This window comes from Lasiosphaeria miniovina (assembly GCF_030549165.1).
Source record: "Lasiosphaeria miniovina strain SMH2392-1A chromosome Unknown B0T26scaffold_6, whole genome shotgun sequence".
NCBI lineage: Eukaryota > Fungi > Ascomycota > Sordariomycetes > Sordariales > Lasiosphaeriaceae > Lasiosphaeria > Lasiosphaeria miniovina.
In genome coordinates this window covers 64705-84323 of record NW_026848225.1, presented here as the reverse complement: position 1 = coordinate 84323, position 19619 = coordinate 64705, and the positions used below count along the sequence as shown (strand labels likewise).

At 51.8% G+C, this 19619-nt stretch overlaps 7 protein-coding genes across 7 annotated transcripts; 4 read left to right on the top strand and 3 right to left on the bottom strand.

Annotated features, from left to right (window-relative positions):
• Positions 1-3548: 3548 nt before the first annotated feature.
• Positions 3549-4640, bottom strand: B0T26DRAFT_388892 (microtubule associated protein 1A/1B). Its single transcript, XM_060434751.1, has 3 exons — positions 4267-4640; positions 3877-4094; positions 3549-3820 (listed from the first exon to the last, which is right to left on the bottom strand). Exons 1-3 carry the CDS (start codon positions 4354-4356, stop codon positions 3763-3765), a joined length of 366 nt encoding a protein of 121 aa, XP_060292276.1. The 5' UTR covers positions 4357-4640; the 3' UTR covers positions 3549-3762.
• Positions 4641-5569: 929 nt separating this feature from the next.
• Positions 5570-6940, top strand: B0T26DRAFT_654063 (Coproporphyrinogen III oxidase-like protein; the record flags this gene model as incomplete). Its single annotated transcript, XM_060438511.1, has 2 exons — positions 5570-5788; positions 5912-6940. 2 exons carry the CDS (start codon positions 5570-5572, stop codon positions 6938-6940), a joined length of 1248 nt encoding a protein of 415 aa, XP_060292275.1.
• A 468-nt stretch (positions 6941-7408) lies between these two features.
• B0T26DRAFT_599442 (uncharacterized protein) lies at positions 7409-8353 on the top strand (the record flags this gene model as incomplete). The annotated part of the gene is made up of 2 exons (XM_060435692.1): positions 7409-7727; positions 7953-8353. Coding segments are annotated over 2 exons (720 nt in total), but the record flags the coding sequence as incomplete, so codon positions are not given.
• A 379-nt stretch (positions 8354-8732) lies between these two features.
• B0T26DRAFT_742581 (maintenance of mitochondrial structure and function-domain-containing protein) lies at positions 8733-9953 on the bottom strand (the record flags this gene model as incomplete). Its single annotated transcript, XM_060444139.1, has 3 exons — positions 8733-9356; positions 9425-9696; positions 9764-9953. 3 exons carry the CDS (start codon positions 9951-9953, stop codon positions 8733-8735), a joined length of 1086 nt encoding a protein of 361 aa, XP_060292273.1.
• Positions 9954-10286: 333 nt separating this feature from the next.
• On the top strand, positions 10287-11185 carry B0T26DRAFT_720017 (uncharacterized protein). Its single transcript, XM_060442455.1, has 2 exons — positions 10287-10723; positions 10806-11185. Exons 1-2 carry the CDS (start codon positions 10542-10544, stop codon positions 10909-10911), a joined length of 288 nt encoding a protein of 95 aa, XP_060292272.1. The 5' UTR covers positions 10287-10541; the 3' UTR covers positions 10912-11185.
• A 1110-nt stretch (positions 11186-12295) lies between these two features.
• B0T26DRAFT_784484 (uncharacterized protein) lies at positions 12296-15761 on the top strand (the record flags this gene model as incomplete). The annotated part of the gene is made up of 6 exons (XM_060446759.1): positions 12296-14290; positions 14360-14496; positions 14563-14873; positions 15270-15356; positions 15476-15638; positions 15745-15761. The coding sequence occupies exons 1-6, from the start codon at positions 12741-12743 to the stop codon at positions 15759-15761; spliced, it is 2265 nt and encodes a 754-aa protein (XP_060292271.1). The 5' UTR covers positions 12296-12740.
• Positions 15762-17099: 1338 nt separating this feature from the next.
• B0T26DRAFT_653427 (adenylate kinase-domain-containing protein) lies at positions 17100-18183 on the bottom strand (the record flags this gene model as incomplete). Its single annotated transcript, XM_060438456.1, has 4 exons — positions 17100-17565; positions 17637-17791; positions 17899-17951; positions 18027-18183. 4 exons carry the CDS (start codon positions 18181-18183, stop codon positions 17100-17102), a joined length of 831 nt encoding a protein of 276 aa, XP_060292270.1.
• Between the last annotated feature and the right edge of the window lie 1436 nt (positions 18184-19619).

Sequence of the window (19619 nt, the reverse complement as noted above, 5' to 3'; positions counted from 1 at the left end):
TCGTAGCTGCATATACCCACCCCTGCATTGAGCGTATCGCAAGGAGATGCGTTATTCCGACTCGAGGCAGATAACCAGTGGACCTAGCATCTGGTTTCTCTCCTTGGCCGCCGGGCGACCTAATAAAAAGTGGCCCAGCTCCCGAGAGCAATACGGAAGAAGCCACCGTGCTTTATCGCTAATTGAGGCACTAATGACAGTGGCCATGTCGGACGCACCAGTTGTCGGGGGTACGGCAGCACATTCAACCCTCGGGGCCGGGAGGAGGATAATCTACCCTGCCAAGCTGCTCTCCAGCGAGCAGATGTCACGGTGTCGTGTGAAGAGAAAATGTGAATAACGTTTTGTATGAGATGGCTGCTTGGGTTTTCATGCCCACGGGTGTTATTTTTGGGGGGGCTTTCTTTTTCTTTTCCCCCTTTTCAGGAGCAGGGAATGGACGGCGCGAACACGGGTTTTTGGCATTGGGGAGTCTAATACCGAAGGGCTTTTAAAGGGTATTTTTATTTGGTGTTTCGATCAGATGATGGTTTTGTCAAGGGAGGGTGGGGACTAGTTGATTGACTTACTGCCGTGTAAAATAGTGAGAACACACACTACATGCCTTTACATGTGCGTGCGTGTTTCTGGTTGTTTAGGCCTATGGGTCTTTGTGCTTTGTTACCCGGGAGTTACTTTTGTTTTCTTTTTTCCTCTTTTCAGGGGGCGGTTCATGAAGCTGTCACCCTCTCTCCAAGGTCTCGGTGCATGGCGATCTATATTTACTTGGTCTTTTTATTACACACTACTTATCGTTAACCCCATGTCGTTTGAATGGATGTGTAGGTCCCCTGGAACTGGGAACTGGTAACCTAGATGTCGGCGGCCTGACACGGGCTAGCATGAAGTTGTATTTGCTACTGATTCTTCCCGTTGTTTGTCTATGTAAGTACCTATTTTGGTCCCGAATTCCAGGGAAGAATTAATTCGAATTCTTTCTTCATGTTATTAACCTACCTTCCCCTTCGCCTTCTAGGAAATTAGAGAAGCAAAGAGGGAATGGTGGAAGGGGTTTAGTTGTCCATTCCACAGAAGCCCAAACGGAAGGTATCGAGAGTCGAGCGGTTGAGTGTGTTCAAAAGAAACGGCAAAGTCAGAGGACGGGTGAGTTTTAGACGCAAATGCCGAGTTCCATTATGTTACGCATTGTTTACTTACTTTGATACAACGAGACCCCCGGTTCCTCAGATTCGGAACCAAAAATTGGGAGGGTTACTTAATATTGCTATTAAAGTCGTGTTTTAAAGGTGGTAAAGTATACGATATATCTACCTGTGTTTGCAGGGATGTGTATCTGACTTGCTAGATATAAATTACATATCGCTGCTGTAGGAACTCCGATCAATCAGGTCAGCGCACGGGCCGCACCCGCCCAACACGTGGCGCAGGACGTGACCGCGGGCACCCTGACTGAGCGCCTTCGTGCCCCTGTAGTTCGTGATCCTTTTGGTAGACATAGAAGAATACGAGCAGCACAACCACCCCACCCTTTCGCAGCGGTTACTATAGTGACTAGCACGAATGACCTTCTCATTCCAACAGCTGCCATCGCGTTTTGGGGCAAGGATGGCAAGGGAGGTATCGATGAACCAGGAAATATAGCAATCCCTACAGTGGGTAGAAGATACCTTGACTGCTGCTAGAGACAAATCTTGGGAGTAGCAGCAATAAAATACAGTGGCTTCCGTATTACTCTCAGAGATGGGCTACTTTTGACTACGTCGTCCGGCGGCTAAGGGGAGAAAACAGGTACTATATCTGGTGGTTATCTACCTCCAGTCAGAATAACCGATCTCCTTACGATACATTTAATTCTTATTATTTTTTCTTCTGTTTACTTTTTTTCCATTTCGAGGATAACTCAATACTCGTTTAGGATGACTGTGATTAGAAGTCGAACCTGCCCTAGTTAAGTAAAAGGAGGGATTGCCGTCGTGTCGTACAATTAACTAAGGGGCACGATTCTAAGTAATTGATTCCGCTACGCATCCAATACTAATACCTCAGTTCCTGAAAATCATATATAGATGCTAGATGTTCTTGGAAGCCCATAGATGCTGTTTCATTAGCCCTCGGGCCCTAAAACAGCAATTGACATTCTTGAAAATATAACCCACTCAACAGGTCACCCCATCACCGCAGGACTCGACAAGAGACGCAAACACCTCGCAGTTGTTATATGCCTGCCCAGCTGGGGAAGTAGGTACCTAAAGTCCGCTTAAAGTATATTCCGAAAGTCTATATATCCGCTTGCTGTGAGATTTTGCTGTTTCCATGATTGTTTCAATGACTTCCTGTACCTACTCTCTACCACACTCGCTGTATGGTGCCTAGAAGTTCACCTGTCCCAAGGCAACTAACTACCAAAGCATAGATAAGGCAGGTAGAATATCTCTTTGTATTTGTCCTTGTCTTCCCATCCAACACGAGAAAGACAAAATGACATCCTGCGAGCTTCTGGACTTCATAGTGCCTATCTCCCCCCCCCGCGATTATATAGACTCAACAAAAGGGCCACGGGTCAACTCAAAACTGCCCACGGCTAGAATTTATCTCTCTCCAGTACGCAAATCTAGAGTGTAAGATTAGAAGTAGTTAGAGTTTAGGCCAACCATCAAGCTCAGACAATCACAGTTTTTGGGGGAGGAAAAAAAAAGGTAAAGGGTTTTCTTTTTGCTTTTCTTTCCAAAAGAAAAAAAAAACTACAATGCCAGGCAGCAACGACCTCCAAACACCACTTGATAACACCCTTTCGGACTTTCCCATGTCCTGATCGTCTTACCTACCTAGGTAGGCAGCATAACTGAATATTCTCTATGGCACATGGTATCTATTGAAATCACGTTTTAATTACCATCTTAAGTAGGCAAAGCACCTCCGTGAAGCTCTTGAAGAGCCCCACACACAAAAAGAAACACAATAAACAAAACAAACACATAAACCAGCACCTAGACAGGCGGGGAACTAACTGCTACAGTAGCTAGTGAGCTATATGACCGCATCATTCCGAGGGAATAATGTCTGGTTAAAGCCACTGCTTGGCTGCAGGGATGATCCAAGAACAACTGGCTGAAGGGACACAAGGAGGCCCACACTTGTACAACGGGAACAGCTGGCAGTGGGCGAGCAGAGCAACAAGACACAACTTACACAAACAGGACAGGGGTGCCTGAAGGAAACAGAGCTCATCATACACGCATGAGTCAGGAGGCAAACGCTGTATTGCTACTCCAGGAGATGCAAAACGACAGTGTCTAGAGGAGAGCGGATAGGAAAGTGGTAACTGAGCTGCCATGGAATGCGACTGCCTGCGGGTTGGGGATCGAAGAGGCCTGGGCGCCTTGGCAAAGTGGCTCCGGAGCTCTAGTGTGGCGGAGAACGGGAGGAGCAAGTGTGTAGAGCGCTCGCAGGGAATATTGATTCGTGACGCGTGAAACCAACGATGCTCCTCTTAAGAAAAAGCTTGGGCCCAAAAAAGGCTGACGTCTGGGAGATGCGGGAACCTCGCAGCCTCTCGGATGCCCAAGCTGTTACCAGCGCTACCCATCCTCATTCATCCATGCCCAGCAATAGCCCATTCTTCAAAGCAAACGCAACCAACAACACACATGTTACACACAGTCCATCCAGTACCAGCGATCGGAGCGATCAAACCATAAAAAAACCGAAACGCCGAGAGCGATCTAGGAAAGCAAGTCATTGCCTGGACAAGCGCGGCGGGGTTTAAGTAGTCTCAAAACCACCAAAAGTGTTCTCGCCCGAGTATGTGATGTAGAGGAAGCTGCGCCAAGAGTCAGTAAACGAAAGAGCTAGGAGCGCTGTCTGGGGGAAACGTACCCGTCCTCATCCTTGTGTTCCTCGTAGATGCTGCTCATCAGCGCCGCTGTAGGCGGAAGCACCTCATCGACGAAGATGAAGATGGCCTTCTCCGGCGACAGCTTGATTCGCTTTCGGATCACGTAGACGAACTGGCCTACGGTGAGATCTGCTGGTACCAGGTACTTCTTCTTATCGATAGTAGCAATGTCGCTCTTCTCGACCTTTTCGCAAATGACCTGTAGTAGACCCCAAGTTAGCGAACCTATTGGTTGATGGGAGGCGGCAGATCGCGCTGCAGCGACGACGCCCGCGAAGCTTCTAAAGAGATCTGGGCAGCCGAGCGCAGCACGCAGAAGAACACGCGCAAGAGCGGTCACGGCGACGGCGCCCGTGGGTAGAGAGGCTTACCGGAATGCGGTCGGTATATTTTTGGCGGATGCGCTCGGCCTCGGCCTTGCGCTTCTCGAAGGGGTGCTCGTCCTTAAACTTGCTTCTCATTTTGTCGGCTTGAAGGATGATGATTGTTGGTCGGGTCGTCTAGAGAATATGGTGCAGTGTAATGTCTCGCAGCGATGCTAGAAGAGAAAAGAGCGACGTTAGTTCGAGCGCAAGAAGATAAAGAAATGCGAGGCACTATCGGAGATAGAGAAAGGTTGGGGGCATACATAAGTTCTTGTGGGTGGATGATGTGTGATGAAGGAGGAAGATTGAGGTTGGAGAGAGTTGCGTATGGTTGCCGCCTTGAAGAGCGGGCGCGGAAGCTGGCGGAGGCGGGGCTGTCCAGATGACTAACAAAGTCAGGGAGCAACCCGGCCCACTTTTGGTTAGCGTGTCCCTTGTCGGTGAATCAGAAGGCCTGCTCACATGGCGTTGGTGAGGGCAGATCAGCTGGTACTGGTACTTTGCCGCCTGCGTTGGACAGCTTTGCGGTTGGTGACCAGCTCCATGACGCAGCGAAGGGTTTCGCCAAAAGTCTCTTTCTCACTTGACTTTCCACAGCCCAGGCCCGGCGTGAATCACACAAAATACACCAGCTAGAGCTAGCTGCGTTACTCTGCTGCACCTGTGCACCCATTCTAATTACTTGTACCGTTGAACCTGTGAGTGTTTGCTGGCCACCCTCACATCAGTGATCACATCAGATCACCAGCAGAAGCACAACCAACCAGGGGCCCTCTTGCGGCCAGACCGTCGATCTTCTTTTAGCCTTCTTCCAGGCTGCAGGCACCAACCAGCACCCCGCCTCGCCCGCGCTCTAGGTCCCCAGGCTTGGCTACCTCCTGAGGTGCCAAGAGCACTCCGCGACAATGGACACTTCAGTGGTACGAAGACTCCGTACCGATACAAGAAAATTGGGTACATACATATCAGGTTGCTGGAGGATCGGATCCCACCCTTTGAATGACGGCAAAGCTTTGAGCTGCAACCGCGGGACCCCATAATAAGCCATAAACCTAGCTCTAGAATTTACACGAACGTCCGATATTGACAGCTAAATCAGCTGAGAAACTACCAATGGCAATAAGCCTTTCTATTCGTGCTTCTACCAGACGGACAGCTTGCCCCCAAGCGGACTATCCCTCGGCCTACCCCGGCTCTCCGAGAGCCTATTGAAGGGGAAGTGGGCTCATGTTTGAACGAGGGGAATCGTCTGATGCGCGCCTCCCAACCTTTTCTGCCCCTGCGCAACCATACTTAAAGCTCCGTTAAGATGGCTTCTCGACGACTAGTCTTTCGCCTTTTGGCCCAGCACAAACCGCTTGGTCAATTGAGCTGCAACCAAGCAACAAACCGCTGCCGGAGCTCCCAGAGACGTCTTTCCAGCTTCGCGCACACTTCTGCCTCCCAGCACTCTTCAACGTTCTTGACAAAGTACTTTGGCTGGGCAGCTTTGAGCTTGCTCGCCGCTTCTCCCTTTTTATACAAGATGGTATGCATTCGAGTCTAGACACTCGCCAATAAGAACTCTACCTAACCCCTGCGTATACGAACAAATTTTGTTACTTCGTGTCCCCACAGACAGTTCGGCTAACTATGAGTTCCTTATCCGCAGGCTATCCCGGATAAGTTGAACCTTGATTCGCTGAGTCTCGTCGAGCGTGACCAGCAAACGAAGCGGGAAAATGCCATTACAGATGCCTCGCCGATGCGCCTCCGCATGGAGAAGTTTGTCAAGGAGAAGCAGAAGGAGATTGTGCAGGCGCTAGAGGCGGTGGACGGCTCAAAGTTCCAGGTGGACGAGTGGCAGCGGAAGGAGGGCGGCGGCGGCATCACCTGCGTGCTGCAGGACGGCAATGTGTTTGAGAAGGCGGGCGTGGGCATCAGTGTCGTGTACGGCTCGCTGCCCAAGGCGGGCATCATGAAGATGCGCGCCAACCACAAGAACCTGGTGGACGGCGAGAAGATCCCCGACAGCCTCGAGTTCTTCGCCGCCGGGCTCAGCCTCATCGTACATCCCAAGAACCCCATGGCGCCGACGGTGCATCTGAACTACCGGTACTTTGAGACAGCGAAGCCGGACGGGACGTCGGGCGCATGGTGGTTTGGGGGCGGGAGCGACCTGACGCCCAACTACATATTCGGCGAGGACGCCGTACAGTTCCACAAGTCGCTCAAGGACGCCTGCGACAGGCATAACAAGGGCTACTACCCCAGGTTCAAGAAGTGGTGCGACGAGTATTTCTACAATAAGCACCGCAATGAGAGCCGGGGGATAGGGGGTATTTTTTTCGACGACCTGGACGAGACAGTGCAGGACAAGGAGAACTTGTTTGCGTTCATCAAGGATTCACTTGACTCGTTTGCCCCGACATATACAGCCATCGTCAATAGGCGCAAAGACATGCCGTTCACAGAGGAGGAGAAGGAATGGCAGCAGATCCGGCGGGGTCGGTATGTCGAGTTCAACCTGGTGCACGACCGCGGAACCTCGTTTGGGTTGAACACGCCGGGCGCCCGGGTCGAGAGCATCTTGATGAGCCTGCCCCTGACGGCGGGATGGAAGTACATGCACGAGCCCAAGCCCGACAGCAGGGAAGCCAAACTGGTGGAGGTCTTGAAACACCCCAAGGAATGGGTATAGTGTATACCGTGTTATATATATACCTTTGAAATAATTGTAGAAATTAAACGATACGGATTACAAGCGTGGCGAAACATGTCCATACATCAGCGTGCAGGTTCATGATCGGGACCCGTTCATAATGTAGGTTTTTGTCAAACTCAATAGGTACTGCCTATATCAGCCTCTATGCAAATTTGATAGGGACATGAAGGTTGTCATTGGAGCTTCAATCATGAACCAAAGGTTGTGGTGACAACCTTCACTTTGTTGATTTTGGCCTAGTGGGGGTAGAGTCGCCTCGCCTTTCCCGCCTTCCCACCTAAAAACAGAAGTCAGTTGTCCACTGCAAACGTTTGAGCACCAAAAAGAAAAAGAAAGGAAGAATGACTCGATCTCGGGAGCTGATGGTTGACGACGCGGACTAAACCTTGGATTCTTCTGCCTCTCTAGCTTGGGATGGCACTGTCGTCCTCGTCAGCGCCCCTCCTCCCGTCACCCTGCTGTGTCCTCACGTCGCTGGTCGACACCATCGCCAGCATCCCACTGCAGCAACCTCCAGGGCTAGCACAGCAACAAGAAGCCAGAACGAACCCGCTCCGCCTCGTGCCCCTGTCGCACCGCTACCTCATCGTCACGCTGCACGTGCTGTTCCCGGGCCTGGTTCTGCCGGCGCTGGACCTTCTCGACCGCGGGCTGGTCGCTCGGGTCGTCCTCGGGCGTGTTGGCCACCACGGCTATGGCAACAACACTGTCGCTGCTGGGAGTGCGCCGCAAGAGGCGACCGCTACTGTCAAGCCAGGAGGCGGTGGCGGAGGGGTGAGAGCCCACACGACGGCACCACTACCACCGCCACTATCACTGCCACAGGAGCCAGAAAGCAACACCAACAGCAACATCAAGAAGCCAGAAGCGAGGAGAAACGAGGCACCTCAATTCTTCCTCGTCCGGTCCGCCCAGCAGCAGCAACACAACCAGCGGCGAAGACGACGCGGGGGCGGCGGCGGAATGGACGGAGCACCAACACCAGGAGCACCGCTTCCAGCAGAAGCAACGTACATGGTCCGGCTGGGCGCGTGGAACTGCACCTGCGCGGCGTTTGCGTTTGCAGCGGTGTCTGGGACGACGACTGACACGGCGACGGCGCACACCCAAAACGGCCCTGCTGCTGCTACCGAGACAGAAGCCCATGGGCCGAAGGACACCGAACTAGTAGTAGAACCAGAGGAGGCAGAGTGGTCGTTTGGGGGGATGAGTCTGGGCGGCGACACGAGCGAGGGTGAGGGTGAAGAGGGAGGCGGCGACGCGGCGCCCATGTGCAAGCACCTGCTGGCGTGCCTGTTGGGCGAGAGGTGGCAGGCTGCACTGGGGAGCTACGTTGTCGAGCGCACGGTGACGCGGGACGAGATGGCGGGCATTGTTGCCGATGTGTAGTGTAGTGCATGTAGACTTGATCGCTTTTCCAACTTGCAAGGCGTTATTTGTACCTAGTGTTATATCTGAAGACCTTTTCAAGATCTGATCTGGCGGGGGAAGCCCATGGGTCATGCAGAGGTAGAGGTCAGAGACCAGCCTTACCAGTTACTTTGCATATATCATCCTTATCCAAACCGTTACAGGACCGCGATGCGCTCGTGCATGTAGAGTCAAGTCATATGTCCCCAACTTCCTTTCTAAGCGCCATAATAGGATCGCTAATGTGCTACCACTAGTAAACATTTACCGAGCTTTTTCTCTCTGGGCAGTAGTGAGTCTATGAAGTCCTCGTACACACATGCGCCTCTGCTTCCCGGAGTCCCAGATGCCCCCCCGCCTATTTCTTCTTGTCTTTTGGCCCCTCCTTCTCTTTATCTCCGCTGGCCTCCTGAGAGTCGCCGCTGACACCGTTGGCGGGGACGTTCTCCTTCTTGTCGCCATCCTTCTTTTCGCCGTCCTTGGCTCCATTCTCGCCCTCCTTTTTGGCAGCATCCTTCTCCTCCTGCTGCTGCCTGTTTTGAATCTTATTCTCAATAAGATCGTGGAAAGCAGTGATGGCCCGGATTAGACTGCTCAAGTAGATAGCCATCATCTGGTCGTTGGTCTTGATGCTCATCGCATGGCTGAGCTCGCCATCGGCCGACGCGCCATTCACGCCAGCGCCAGACTTTGGTGTCGATAGATTTGGGAGCAGGTTGAATACATCCTGGAGGTTGCCGAGGATGGCGTGATTGACGGGGAGCGCGCCGTCGAGCACTTTTTGAAGGTAGGCTTGGATGTCACGGAGGCGGAGGTGGAGCCCTTGAAGCGATTGGAGTTGGTTGGTAATGCGAGTAGACAGCGTGCCGACCGCAACGTCGCGGATATCACGCAGCAAGTGCTCGACGCCAATCTCCTCGGCCTCTTCCGCCTCAATAATCGACGGTGTGTGGACGAATGTTTTAGATGTGGTGGTGCCGTCCTAGAGTACGGACTTGTCAGCAATTGCATCGGCCAGTGCTTGGCTTCCTAACAAAACGGACAACATACATCCTTGATTTCTTCCACAGCAAAGTAGGCATCTGTCGGCACACCGGCCTCCTTTGGCTGCACATCGATGATGACCAACAGCGGGTTCGGTGTGTAGCGTTTGAAGAGCTCGTTGATCTCAAGATCCGAGGCCCGGAGCTTAGGGCCCGAATGGTACCAGCCTATTAACTTCTCCCGGGCATTGACCTGCTTGAACATGTCGTTCATCGACTCGACGTAGTTGTGGTCGAGAAACCAGACCGACGGGTCCCTCTCGTCCTCCTCGAAGGGAACTGGAGTAGCTAGGTCAGCAACATGCCGGGCAGCCGCCAGAAGGCGATGAAATTGGTCTCCCCTCACCCGCAAAGCTGTTTGATACGCGCACATTCTTGGCGTCGTTCTGCCCTAATAGCACGCCAACCACCCGCTTGCTCTTGCTTTTGTTGGCTTCGGTGCGGTTGTAGTGATCGACGGTTGAGAGCAGGACCAACGGCGCAACCGACACGTTGCGCGTCACCAGCGACAACGTTTCTGCGGTGGTGGGAGGCATTGCGGGCGCTGCCTGATCTAGACTATTGGGTAGTGTGTGGTGGATTACGGGATCGTGCAAAATTCGGCGGGCGCGGGCTGTTGTCGAGCTCGGTATAATTCTCAGGCTGGTCGTCGTCACAGGTTTGGTTGCCTCGCCTTCGCTAGTTAGGAAGTTGACAAGCACCTAATGAGGCTAGACTAGCTCTCAGCTCACAAACGAGCTTGGGCCGCAACCTTTCCTGATTTGGCTGGCGCCCATTCTGTCTTACATAATCACTCGCTACTTGCATGCCCCAAGGTGCCTGGTTTGTTTTAGCTTCCTGTTTGAGCCCGTCAAAGGGGCCTCTGACGGAAGGCCGTCTTGGCGCGTGACTGATCGGTAGATCCGAACGTAAAAACGGGGGGTGCCCCTCTTAACTCGCCTGAATTTCTGGGGAATTTCTGGGGAAGTGTCCATCTTCCACGACGAACACACGACACAATACACGCAAAGACATATCGCGCTACCACTCACTCGCTCATAATAAAGCACCGAATTTCACACCTGTAATATTTCCAAAGTAAAATCGGAGCAGAACACAACAAGCACCGAAGTGCTCCCGCAACCATGAGACTATTCGCCTTCCTCATCGCGGCCCTGACCTTCTTCGCCGGCGTCATCGCCGTGGATATCCAGAAGTCGGTTATCATTACGTATCCGGGCAACACTCCAGACTCGGTTCTAGATCAAGCAAGGAAGGCCATTGTTGATTCGGGAGGCTTGATTACGCACGAATATCAGTTGATCAAGTAAGCTTTGCGGTGGAGCGATTTTATGGCCTCGCGATCGCATTGGCAACACAAGGGGAAGCCTATACTAATGTCCATCTAGGGGGTTTGCAGCTAAAGTCGGCGACAAAGTCCTCGAATCAGTGTCGGCATGGGGCAAAGAGTACAACGCGGTCGTGGAGGAAGATGAGATTGTGTCGTCGCTGTAACTAGAGATGTCGGGATGAATGGGCATGCTGTTGGAATGGAGACAACGCACGCTTTTTGGCCCTTTTGCCCAAGTGGTAAAACCTCTAAACTCGATGATTCGTCGTGAAAGAATGTGTTTGGAGGGCTGGATTGGCGTCGTGGTTAGAATTTCACAGCAACTCCTAGCCTAGGACCTTTGTATCTATTCAAGTATTAATTTGATCGGACTGAGCACCGTGCTGCATCATGGCCGGAAACGAAAGTAATGATAGTATTAATCCTTCGCACCCATTATTCGCGCGCTCAAGACAAGCTGAAGTTAAGTGACGCATTACGCCATTTGGCTTTTCTGTAAAGTGACAAGCCGGAAGAAATGCCCTGATCGCAAATCAGCTACGGAAATAGTACCTTAGATCCTGAGGAGAATGGGAGTTGAGAAGACAGACTTGACCTGCATAGGTAGGCGGATTGGCTTGGATGCAATATCGTGGTCTTAGCGGGAAACTTTCCAAGATCCGAATGGCCTCTACCTGCTCGCCCTAAAGTTCTTCTTTGCCAAGGGAGGTAATAGATATTGGAATTATCTTAGAGGCCTATCCACCCCCCAGAAACATTTCCTGGCCAGTTTATGCTACAATCCTTATTCTCCCCGAGCACCACGCCAACAAACCTCTCAGGGAAGGCGGCAACTCTTGGGGCCCATAGTATAGAACCCCGGAGATATCTTCGTCCTAGAAATATCGAGCAAAGGATTTCCTTGGCTGATTTATTTTCAATAAAATATTCCTACATACCGCACTAATAATCATTTACAGATTGTACTATGTATTATCTTAGTCCTAAGCCCGGGACGAGCACCTTGGACCATGTTATTCATCTTCACTTATTATCGAGCTGTTCAGTTATCGGCAACTCTCGTCATGATCAAAGGAGGGCTTGATGAATGAAATGAAAGTCGGACCAGTACTCCGTAAAATTGTCTGGGCGTCCAACCTTTCGTCCCGCGTCCAGAATTATGATGCTGCAATGCGGAGTCGGCGAAAGGGGATGATGGCAGGTTGGAGATCCATGAAACGAGAAGGCGCAATCGAAGTGTAAATGCCGAGGATATCCTTCGGTATGGAGATGCAAAGACTACCCGCGGCTGACCTCTGGACTATTGATATCTTCTCGCAAATCCCATGGGATGGCGGGGAGCGCCACTGCAGAAAGTGACGAAACCACTGAAGCGGCTCCCCAGTTCATGCACATTGCCTGCAGCCAGCAGCAGGTGGCCCGCCAGCTACCAGGCTAATTGGGGCGCACTTGGCTCAAAGCCCCTGTTACCCTTGCCGACAGGGGGCATTTGGGGCTAGCATACTGAATAACGTTTGGTACTGCGGATAAGTCGACCACAAAGGCTAGAGCTTCTTGTTGCATGAGAGCTATGCGGCTAGGTAAAGACTGGCAAAAAAAGGACCAGAACAATGCCATTCTCAAAGCACAGCTACCCAGAACAAGCTCGCTCCGCCCAAACATGAAACGCAAGAGCCCCGACTGAGCTTCCATCCTATTTAATAGTGGCCAAGCCGCCCCTCGTCTTTGTAACGTCTGTTGGCCCTTTGCAACCCCGATACGTACACCTATCCACCTTCCCATCACATACCTTACTTGGGCAGGAAGACACTGTACCACCAGCTCGAGGCAGGTAGGCACTGATCACCAAAACTCCGGCCTGTACCTTCGGCGCCACGAGCAGCACATATCGAATTCGCGACCCTGGCTCAAAAGCCTCGTCGTGCCGACTTTCACGACCATCCTACCTAGAGGGAACCCGATACCGATCGCGGGGCATCAAAGTAGTCCTACAATGACACAATACAGCTCCCAGACGCAGACCGCGCTTCTGCGATGGGTCAACACATTTGACACGCGGCGGAAGGCCGCAACGCTTCAAGACCTACAAGATGGCGTCGTGCTAGGCCAGATCCTCGAGCAGATGCTGGCGCCCGAGTTTAATAGCTCGAGCTTAGCCCAGCACCCCTCGACGCTAGAAGAAAACAAACAGAACCTCGAGACTGTCTACCGCGGCCTGGCCAGCTTCCTCCGCGACGACATACCTGCCCTTGCCCCGTCGCCCTCAAAGTTCCGCGCCATCACCGAGAACCCGGACGACAACAAGATGTGCGAGTTTCTCACTTCCTTCCTGATCGCGGCCTGTCTCGGTTCTCTATCTAAGACTTACGTCCCAAAGATCATGGAGCTCGACATTGCCGCCCAGGGCGAGATCGCCAAGATTATCGGACACATGAACCAGCTGAGAATGGAAACTGAGAGCAATAGAACGCCGTCACAGGAGGACCCAATCGATCTTCACACCTTCAGAGATCCGGATCTAATGGAGGAAGAGCTAGACCAGACCAAGAAAAATCTCGACATGGTCAAGAAACAGAATGCCGACCTCCAATCCCGCATCGACAAGCTTCTCGACTCACGGGAGGCTCTACTGCAGGATTTAAGAAATGCCCAAGATGAGCTCTCTGCCCACAAGCGCACCAGAGGGGCTGACGCAACTACGGCTATCAGAGATTTGCGCAACGAAATCCGGGAGAAGATTGTCGAGATTGACCGGTTGGAGGACATGGTTCAGAAAGAGACAGTCCGTTCGGCGAGGCTGGAGAAAGAGAACGAAGGTCTCCGCTTGAAGGCTGAACGGACAAAGGATCTGGAAGACAAGATCACCATGCTTGACCACGATACAAAACTGCAGCAACAGCATATCAAAGGCCTCGAGAACTACAGAAAAAAGGCACAAGACCTTACGGCAATACAGCAGAGAAACAGGATACTAGACGAACAGATCATCCAGCTCGAGCAGGATCTGCGAGACTTTGAAGACGTCAAAGCGCTGAACCGAAAGCTGCAGAAGGAGATTGAGGAAAAGAGCAGGGTGTTGGCCACCAACGAGCAGGAGATCATCTTTACGATCCAATCAAAGAACGTCCTCCAGGACGCCAACGAAGAGCTCAAGCGGAGAGTTGACTTTCTAGAATCGAGGCGACAGCTTGATGAAAGCAGGATCAGGGATCTCCAAGAACAACTGCAGCTCGGAGACGTAGCGCTGCCGGGATCCGAAAGCCCAGATGCCAGCACGTCCAAATTTAATCTCGAGCAGGAACTGGAGAGCACAGCGGACCCAGCCATAGCTCTGCGCCTCGAGCTCTCACGGCTCAAGGCAGAGAATAGCCTCTTGCGTAACAACATGACTGTGGCTTCCGAGAACGAACGACTGCGCACCGAGCTCGACAGCTCCAATGAAAAGGTCATTCACTATCGCCTTAAGTGCACAGAGGCCATGGAAAAGCACGCCGTAATACAGGAGCAGATTAATGCTTTAGTCAACAGCATGACGGCAGAAGGGTTAGTTGAAGGCCTCGACAATGCGTTGATGCGTCATGGACTCACTTTGCTCACATCTGGCTACTTTAGGGATTCTGTATTCATCAACATGCGGAAAGACTTTCTCGAAACCACACGAGAGGTGGAGAAGCTGCGCAAGCAGGTCCAGGACCTTGAGGCAGATGCAGCCGATAGGGAGCGAGAGCTGATACACATCAAGACTGATCGTATGCTATGCGGCTATCACACTCAAGTTGAGCACCAGCGGGACTTGGCTGATTTTGATGTCTTAGTGAACGCTATTGGAGATGAGCAGTCATCAGCCCTCGCGGCTCTCAAGTCATCAGACGAGTTAATATCGGACTCGCTTAAGACCGAGCTCGACGCGACACGTGCCCGTCTCTCCAACAAGACATTCGAGCTTGACCAGATGAAAGAGCAGCTCATGGGCGCGTTGATATCTAAGGATATGATCCGAAAGAAACTTGACGAGGCTCTAGCAGCGGCTGTGCCTAATGGACCACTCACTCCTGATGACGCTCCAAAGGGCAAGAAAGAAGATGCTGAGAAGATTGAGAAGCTAAGGGCAGCCCTCAAACAGAAAGTAGAGGCGAGTAATGATCCGTCCCCGCGCCTTGACTCACCCTACACGGCATCCCTTATAGGGTTCCCCTTTCCAGGAATATTTCTGGGCGCCTCGGGTTCTGTAGAAGACTCAAAAAAGTCTAAAGAGTCATCACGTTCTTCCTCAAACCCTTCAAGCGCACCGTCTTCTCTAAAGCGGTCTCGTATGGGGCAGTGGAACTCTGGTGGCTTTTTGAACTTCTTCCGCAAATTCAAGTGATAACATGTTCAAGCAAGCTTGTTGGAGCTGAACAAACCCATCCCGAGCATCATCTACACAAACAATGCAACAACCTTGTTTGCCCGTGATGCCGACCCTACAACCTAGAGTTTTTGGTCTTTCGGCCCACGCTAACCCGGTCTTTACCATCTCTAGCAACTCGAAAAAGCCGAGCAAGACAAGTACAGCTTGCAACGACGACTCAAAGTTGCTGAAAGCGGTGGCGCGAACGCAGAACAAAAGGTATGTTTCCTGTTGTGCAGCTGCTGATCAAAACCAAGCACGGTGGTGTCTCGTTATAACCGAAACCCTCCCTCACCCTGATACTGGTTGCTTGAGGCTAACCAGGCATTCTGGGAAAGGCCAAAAATGAACAGACAATTAAGACATTATTACGCGAAAACGCCATGATATCGACAGCATGGTATGACCTCACAGGCCGTCTGCAAACAAACAATGTCGTCCTTCAGCGGAGACATGACGCCCCAAAGAGTTGGCTGAACAAGCAGAGGCAATTGGTGAATGGTAGGCACTACCCACTCGGAAATAAACAAATCACTTTTACCGTTCTCATGATAGGAGCGGGAATATCCTTAGAGCAATAACTAACTCGCCGTTTAATCTATGATAGCCACGCCTCGGAGATAGGTGCTCGAGAACGCGTAGTTTCGTCTCGCTCTGAACCGCCTGATCGCCATTGCCGGTAGCACCTGTTCTTACTTACCTTGGTTGATACACTCGAGCATTTTCCTGTGCCTGGTTCGATGATATTCGTAGACCAGGGCAAACAGGAGCACTATGTCAGGCCTAGGCGACTATACTCATCATCACGATCAGCCTATTTCATTTGCCAGGCAGGGTATGTATTCTGGATGGACAGCATGGCAGGGGTATGTGTTATTGGCTTCTCTTTTTCATGTTATCCTCTTTTTGCATAATCAATCCGCCCCCTTTCATATTTGGTGTTGTTTTTATATAGAGACGGGATCAGGGATGTCCATGTCCTCCAAGTCCCCGGAGCTGGTTTCTTTCTTGAGTCTTGGTTTGCGTTCAGAATACCCGTCCGTTCGTCAGACATCATGACCATAAACTGTCTGTTCTTTTATACTGCTGCTTCTGCAACACTGGGGGCCGGCTTTAGGCCCTCACTCAAAAGTACTTACCTACCTACGAACCCATCTTAGCTAGACAGACGGATATATTTCTATATACCCCCTTTCAATCCCGTTCCTCTCGAATAAACAACTAGTTTTTCAATGTTTCGTCCTGTCCCTTTCGACAGAGTGTGTCTAACTAAATGTGATATGTAGCATGTCGCTTTGCAATGTCATGGATCAACATCTACCCTTCCTTGTTAACTACCCCAAGCCTAGACTGTTACAGCAAATGCAAAAGGCGGTTTTGGCTATTTTCCTACAACACTAGTACAACAACTATAGGTAGGGTAGGGGCAGTAAGTAGTAGTAGGTAAGTTAGGTTTTGGTGCGTGTTTTTGGTTGTCCATGTCTCCCCTCCCACCCGACTTACTCGTCCCTGTTCTTCTTCTCACTCCCGGACAGAGTAAAGTAACCACCTAAATACCCCAAACTCAAAATCCTATCCAGGATATCAGCTACCAGGAGGGTGATTCCCCTCCCTTCCCACTTTTTTCATTACAACAGTAGTGGCCTTGATTTCCATATCAAACATGCAGCAGGTGGCAAACCCTCGCTTCGGGAGAAGAAGGACGAACGGTCCGTAACCTCCTTGGCTTGGTTGGATCGCCTGCAAAATTACTTATCCCCTTCTCCCATTTGTCTATTAATCTCGCGGCCCAGGCAGAGTTTGGGCGTCCAACTGACAAAAGCTTCTCTTCTGTCGCCTTGGCTGATGGCGTAGCCTGGGAGAGATTGCCCCCACAGACAAAATCACAAACTACCAAGACTTGCTGAAGAAGACGACAATGTCGAGCTCCCTGGGGTCCAAGTCGCGCGCCGGGCCACCCTTCTACGAGCGGCCGGCGAGCTTGCTAAGAATGCCGGAGCCGGCGTTGCCGGCCTTGGCCTTGTCGCCGTCAAAGATGGCCAGCAGGCTCTTCCACACGGTGCCGGGTTCTTGGCTGGCGTCGATGGCCTTCCAGATGCCCGTCTTCTGGTAGTAACCCACGACGGGGGCCGTCTGCAGGTGGTACGTTGCCAGGCGCTTCTTGAGGGCCTCGGCGTTGTCGTCGCTGCGCTGGATCAGCGGCTCGCCTGTCACGTCATCCGTCATGGCCTTCTTGGGGGGGTTGAAGGTGGTGTGGTACGACCGTCCGCTCGCCGGGTGAACCAGCCGTCCCGTGATGCGCGCCACCAACAGCGCGTCGTCAATCTGCAGCTCTACGGCGTGCTGGAGTGTCTGGTTGCGCGACCGCAGCATGGCGTCGAGCCCTTCGGCCTGCGGGACGGTGCGTGGGAATCCGTCGAGGATGAACCTGCGCGTGATTTTCTTGGTTAGCCTCGACCACTCTCCTTCAGAAGCGGGGGATAGAGGGGGTAAACATACCCGCCCTTGCACTCTTGGTTGTTTTCCAGCTCCTCCTTGATCATGCCAATGACAATGTCGTCGCTGACAAGTCCGCCCTGGTCCATGATCTTCTTGGCTTCCCGTCCCAACGGCGTCTTCTTGGCTACTTGTGATCGCAGCATGTCGCCGGTGGCCTGTGTTGTCGCAAAGTTGGGTCCGAATTAGTACAACAGCACCATGCAGGTTTTGCGACGGTAGAAAAAATGCCCTCGGGCTTCCGGGGTAGAGCCAATTGACTTACCAGATGGCAGCAGGAGAACTTCTCCTTGATCTTGGGCGCTTGTGTTCCCTTGCCTGTGATTGCGCGCATTGTTAGTTGGGCAACTGCTGGTGGTGCCGATAAACGGTGCCGGGAGGTTTGCTATGTACCAGCTCCAGGGGGTCCGATGAGGATCATGCGAATCTCCTCGGACGTCGCCTTGGACGGGCTGCCGCCGGATTGCCTGGTCTCGAGAGCTTTTACGCGACCCTCAATGCCATCGATAATGCTCTGCAGGCGCTTGACTTCGTCGTCGAGGTAGCCCATCTTGACTGTGTGTACTTGTGCTGGCAGCTGCAGCGACTTCGGGGGAGCGGAAGGCGAAAAGAGACGAGGCCGAGGTCAACAGGGCGGACACGAGGCGCTGCAAAAGGAGGAGGGGGGTCAGAGATGAGGGAGAAAGTCGAGTGGGAGGAGGAGAGAAGCAATTGACCACAGGCCAGCAGGGGAAGAGAATACAGTAGAGTGGTGGAGAGAGTCGGAGGTGGAAATTTTGATGGTTTGTGCACCTATTTCGATGAGACGGGCTGGCGGTTTTTTATCCCGAGGGCGGATGGGAGCTTGCTGCAGCCGGCTAGGGTCTTGAGTTGGGTCCGCCGCAAGGAACAGGTTGCGACAACGACGTACCTTACCTTACCTATGTGCAAGTCTACAGTGTATGCGGCACATAAGTTACAAGCCTAACATGCGCCTTTTTAGGAGATATAGAAAGACACCTCTTAAACGGCCCGGGGCCATTCGAATTTGGTTTGTATAAGGCTTTTTATATAGATAATTGCGCTTCAATCCCGTTCATTGTCAGCGCTTTTGCAATTTTCCAAAGCTGGTAAAATCGGTTACGGAGTACGGAGTACGTGCATGCTTTGGCATCCGCCTGTAAGTCCCCGCCTTGTCGTACTCCTCTCCGCCGAGCTCCTCTCCGCCGAGGTACCCTCGGGACGAGCTTTCGCACGCGCAAATCATAGAGCTCCAATTGCACGCCAGCCGGCAATCCGGCTGAATGGATCCTGAGTGGGCTCCTTTTTGCAGCCCGTGGAAAGTCCCGCTGACAATCCGATCCCAAATTTATATCAACGTGGAACTTTTCAACATGCGAAAGGACTTATTGACTTGCGATTGGCCCTGAAGGTTTTCTCAGAAAGAGGTGGCAGCTGCTCGAGCCCTGATATAAAATCCTAGAGGCGTACCTTGCCCCAAGAAATTCATATCAAAGGCTTTTTTGGCCGGTTTTTCTGCCATCGCCCTCAATCGTTTCAAGTAGGTACTTCGTGAACAATTATTCAGGGATTAGACTGGGTATACGAGTAGGGGCTTTCTTTCTTGAACCTCTTTATTATGTCACTACAACAAGCTCAAGTAAAGTTTTGTTTTGTTTTATGATGAAATAATGCTCTTCACTCCTAGGTTGACGAACACCTGGGTAGAACAATCCAATCCCTGAATATTTGTTAGCAGGGGACTTTCCAAGATTGAAAGGCCTCAATCCCTTACAGCTCGTTCTCTAGTTTCCCGCCGATAAGGGTAAAAGCTATTGGAATCCCTATTTGGAATCCTAGATCCCTATCTCTTCTCCAAAAGACGTAAGAATTTTCCTGGCCGGTTTATCTGCTGGGCTATAACATTTATTCTGCCCAAGTACCACGACAACAAACATTCAGGGATTGGGAGTATCAGGACATAATGTAGTACAAACGAAAGAGTCC

Excerpts from the sequence above, each read along its gene's own strand:
- B0T26DRAFT_388892 (XM_060434751.1), bottom strand. The coding sequence starts at position 4,356 with ATGAGAAGCAAGTTTAAGGACGAGCACCCCTTCGAGAAGCGCAAGGCC. Across the intron at positions 4,095-4,266 it reads AATATACCGACCGCATTCCG|GTCATTTGCGAAAAGGTCGA; the intron begins GTAAGCCTCTCT and ends GGTCTACTACAG. Across the intron at positions 3,821-3,876 it reads GAACACAAGGATGAGGACGG|CTTCCTCTACATCACATACT; the intron begins GTACGTTTCCCC and ends CTCTTGGCGCAG.
- B0T26DRAFT_720017 (XM_060442455.1), top strand. The coding sequence starts at position 10,542 with ATGAGACTATTCGCCTTCCTCATCGCGGCCCTGACCTTCTTCGCCGGC. Across the intron at positions 10,724-10,805 it reads CACGAATATCAGTTGATCAA|GGGGTTTGCAGCTAAAGTCG; the intron begins GTAAGCTTTGCG and ends ATGTCCATCTAG.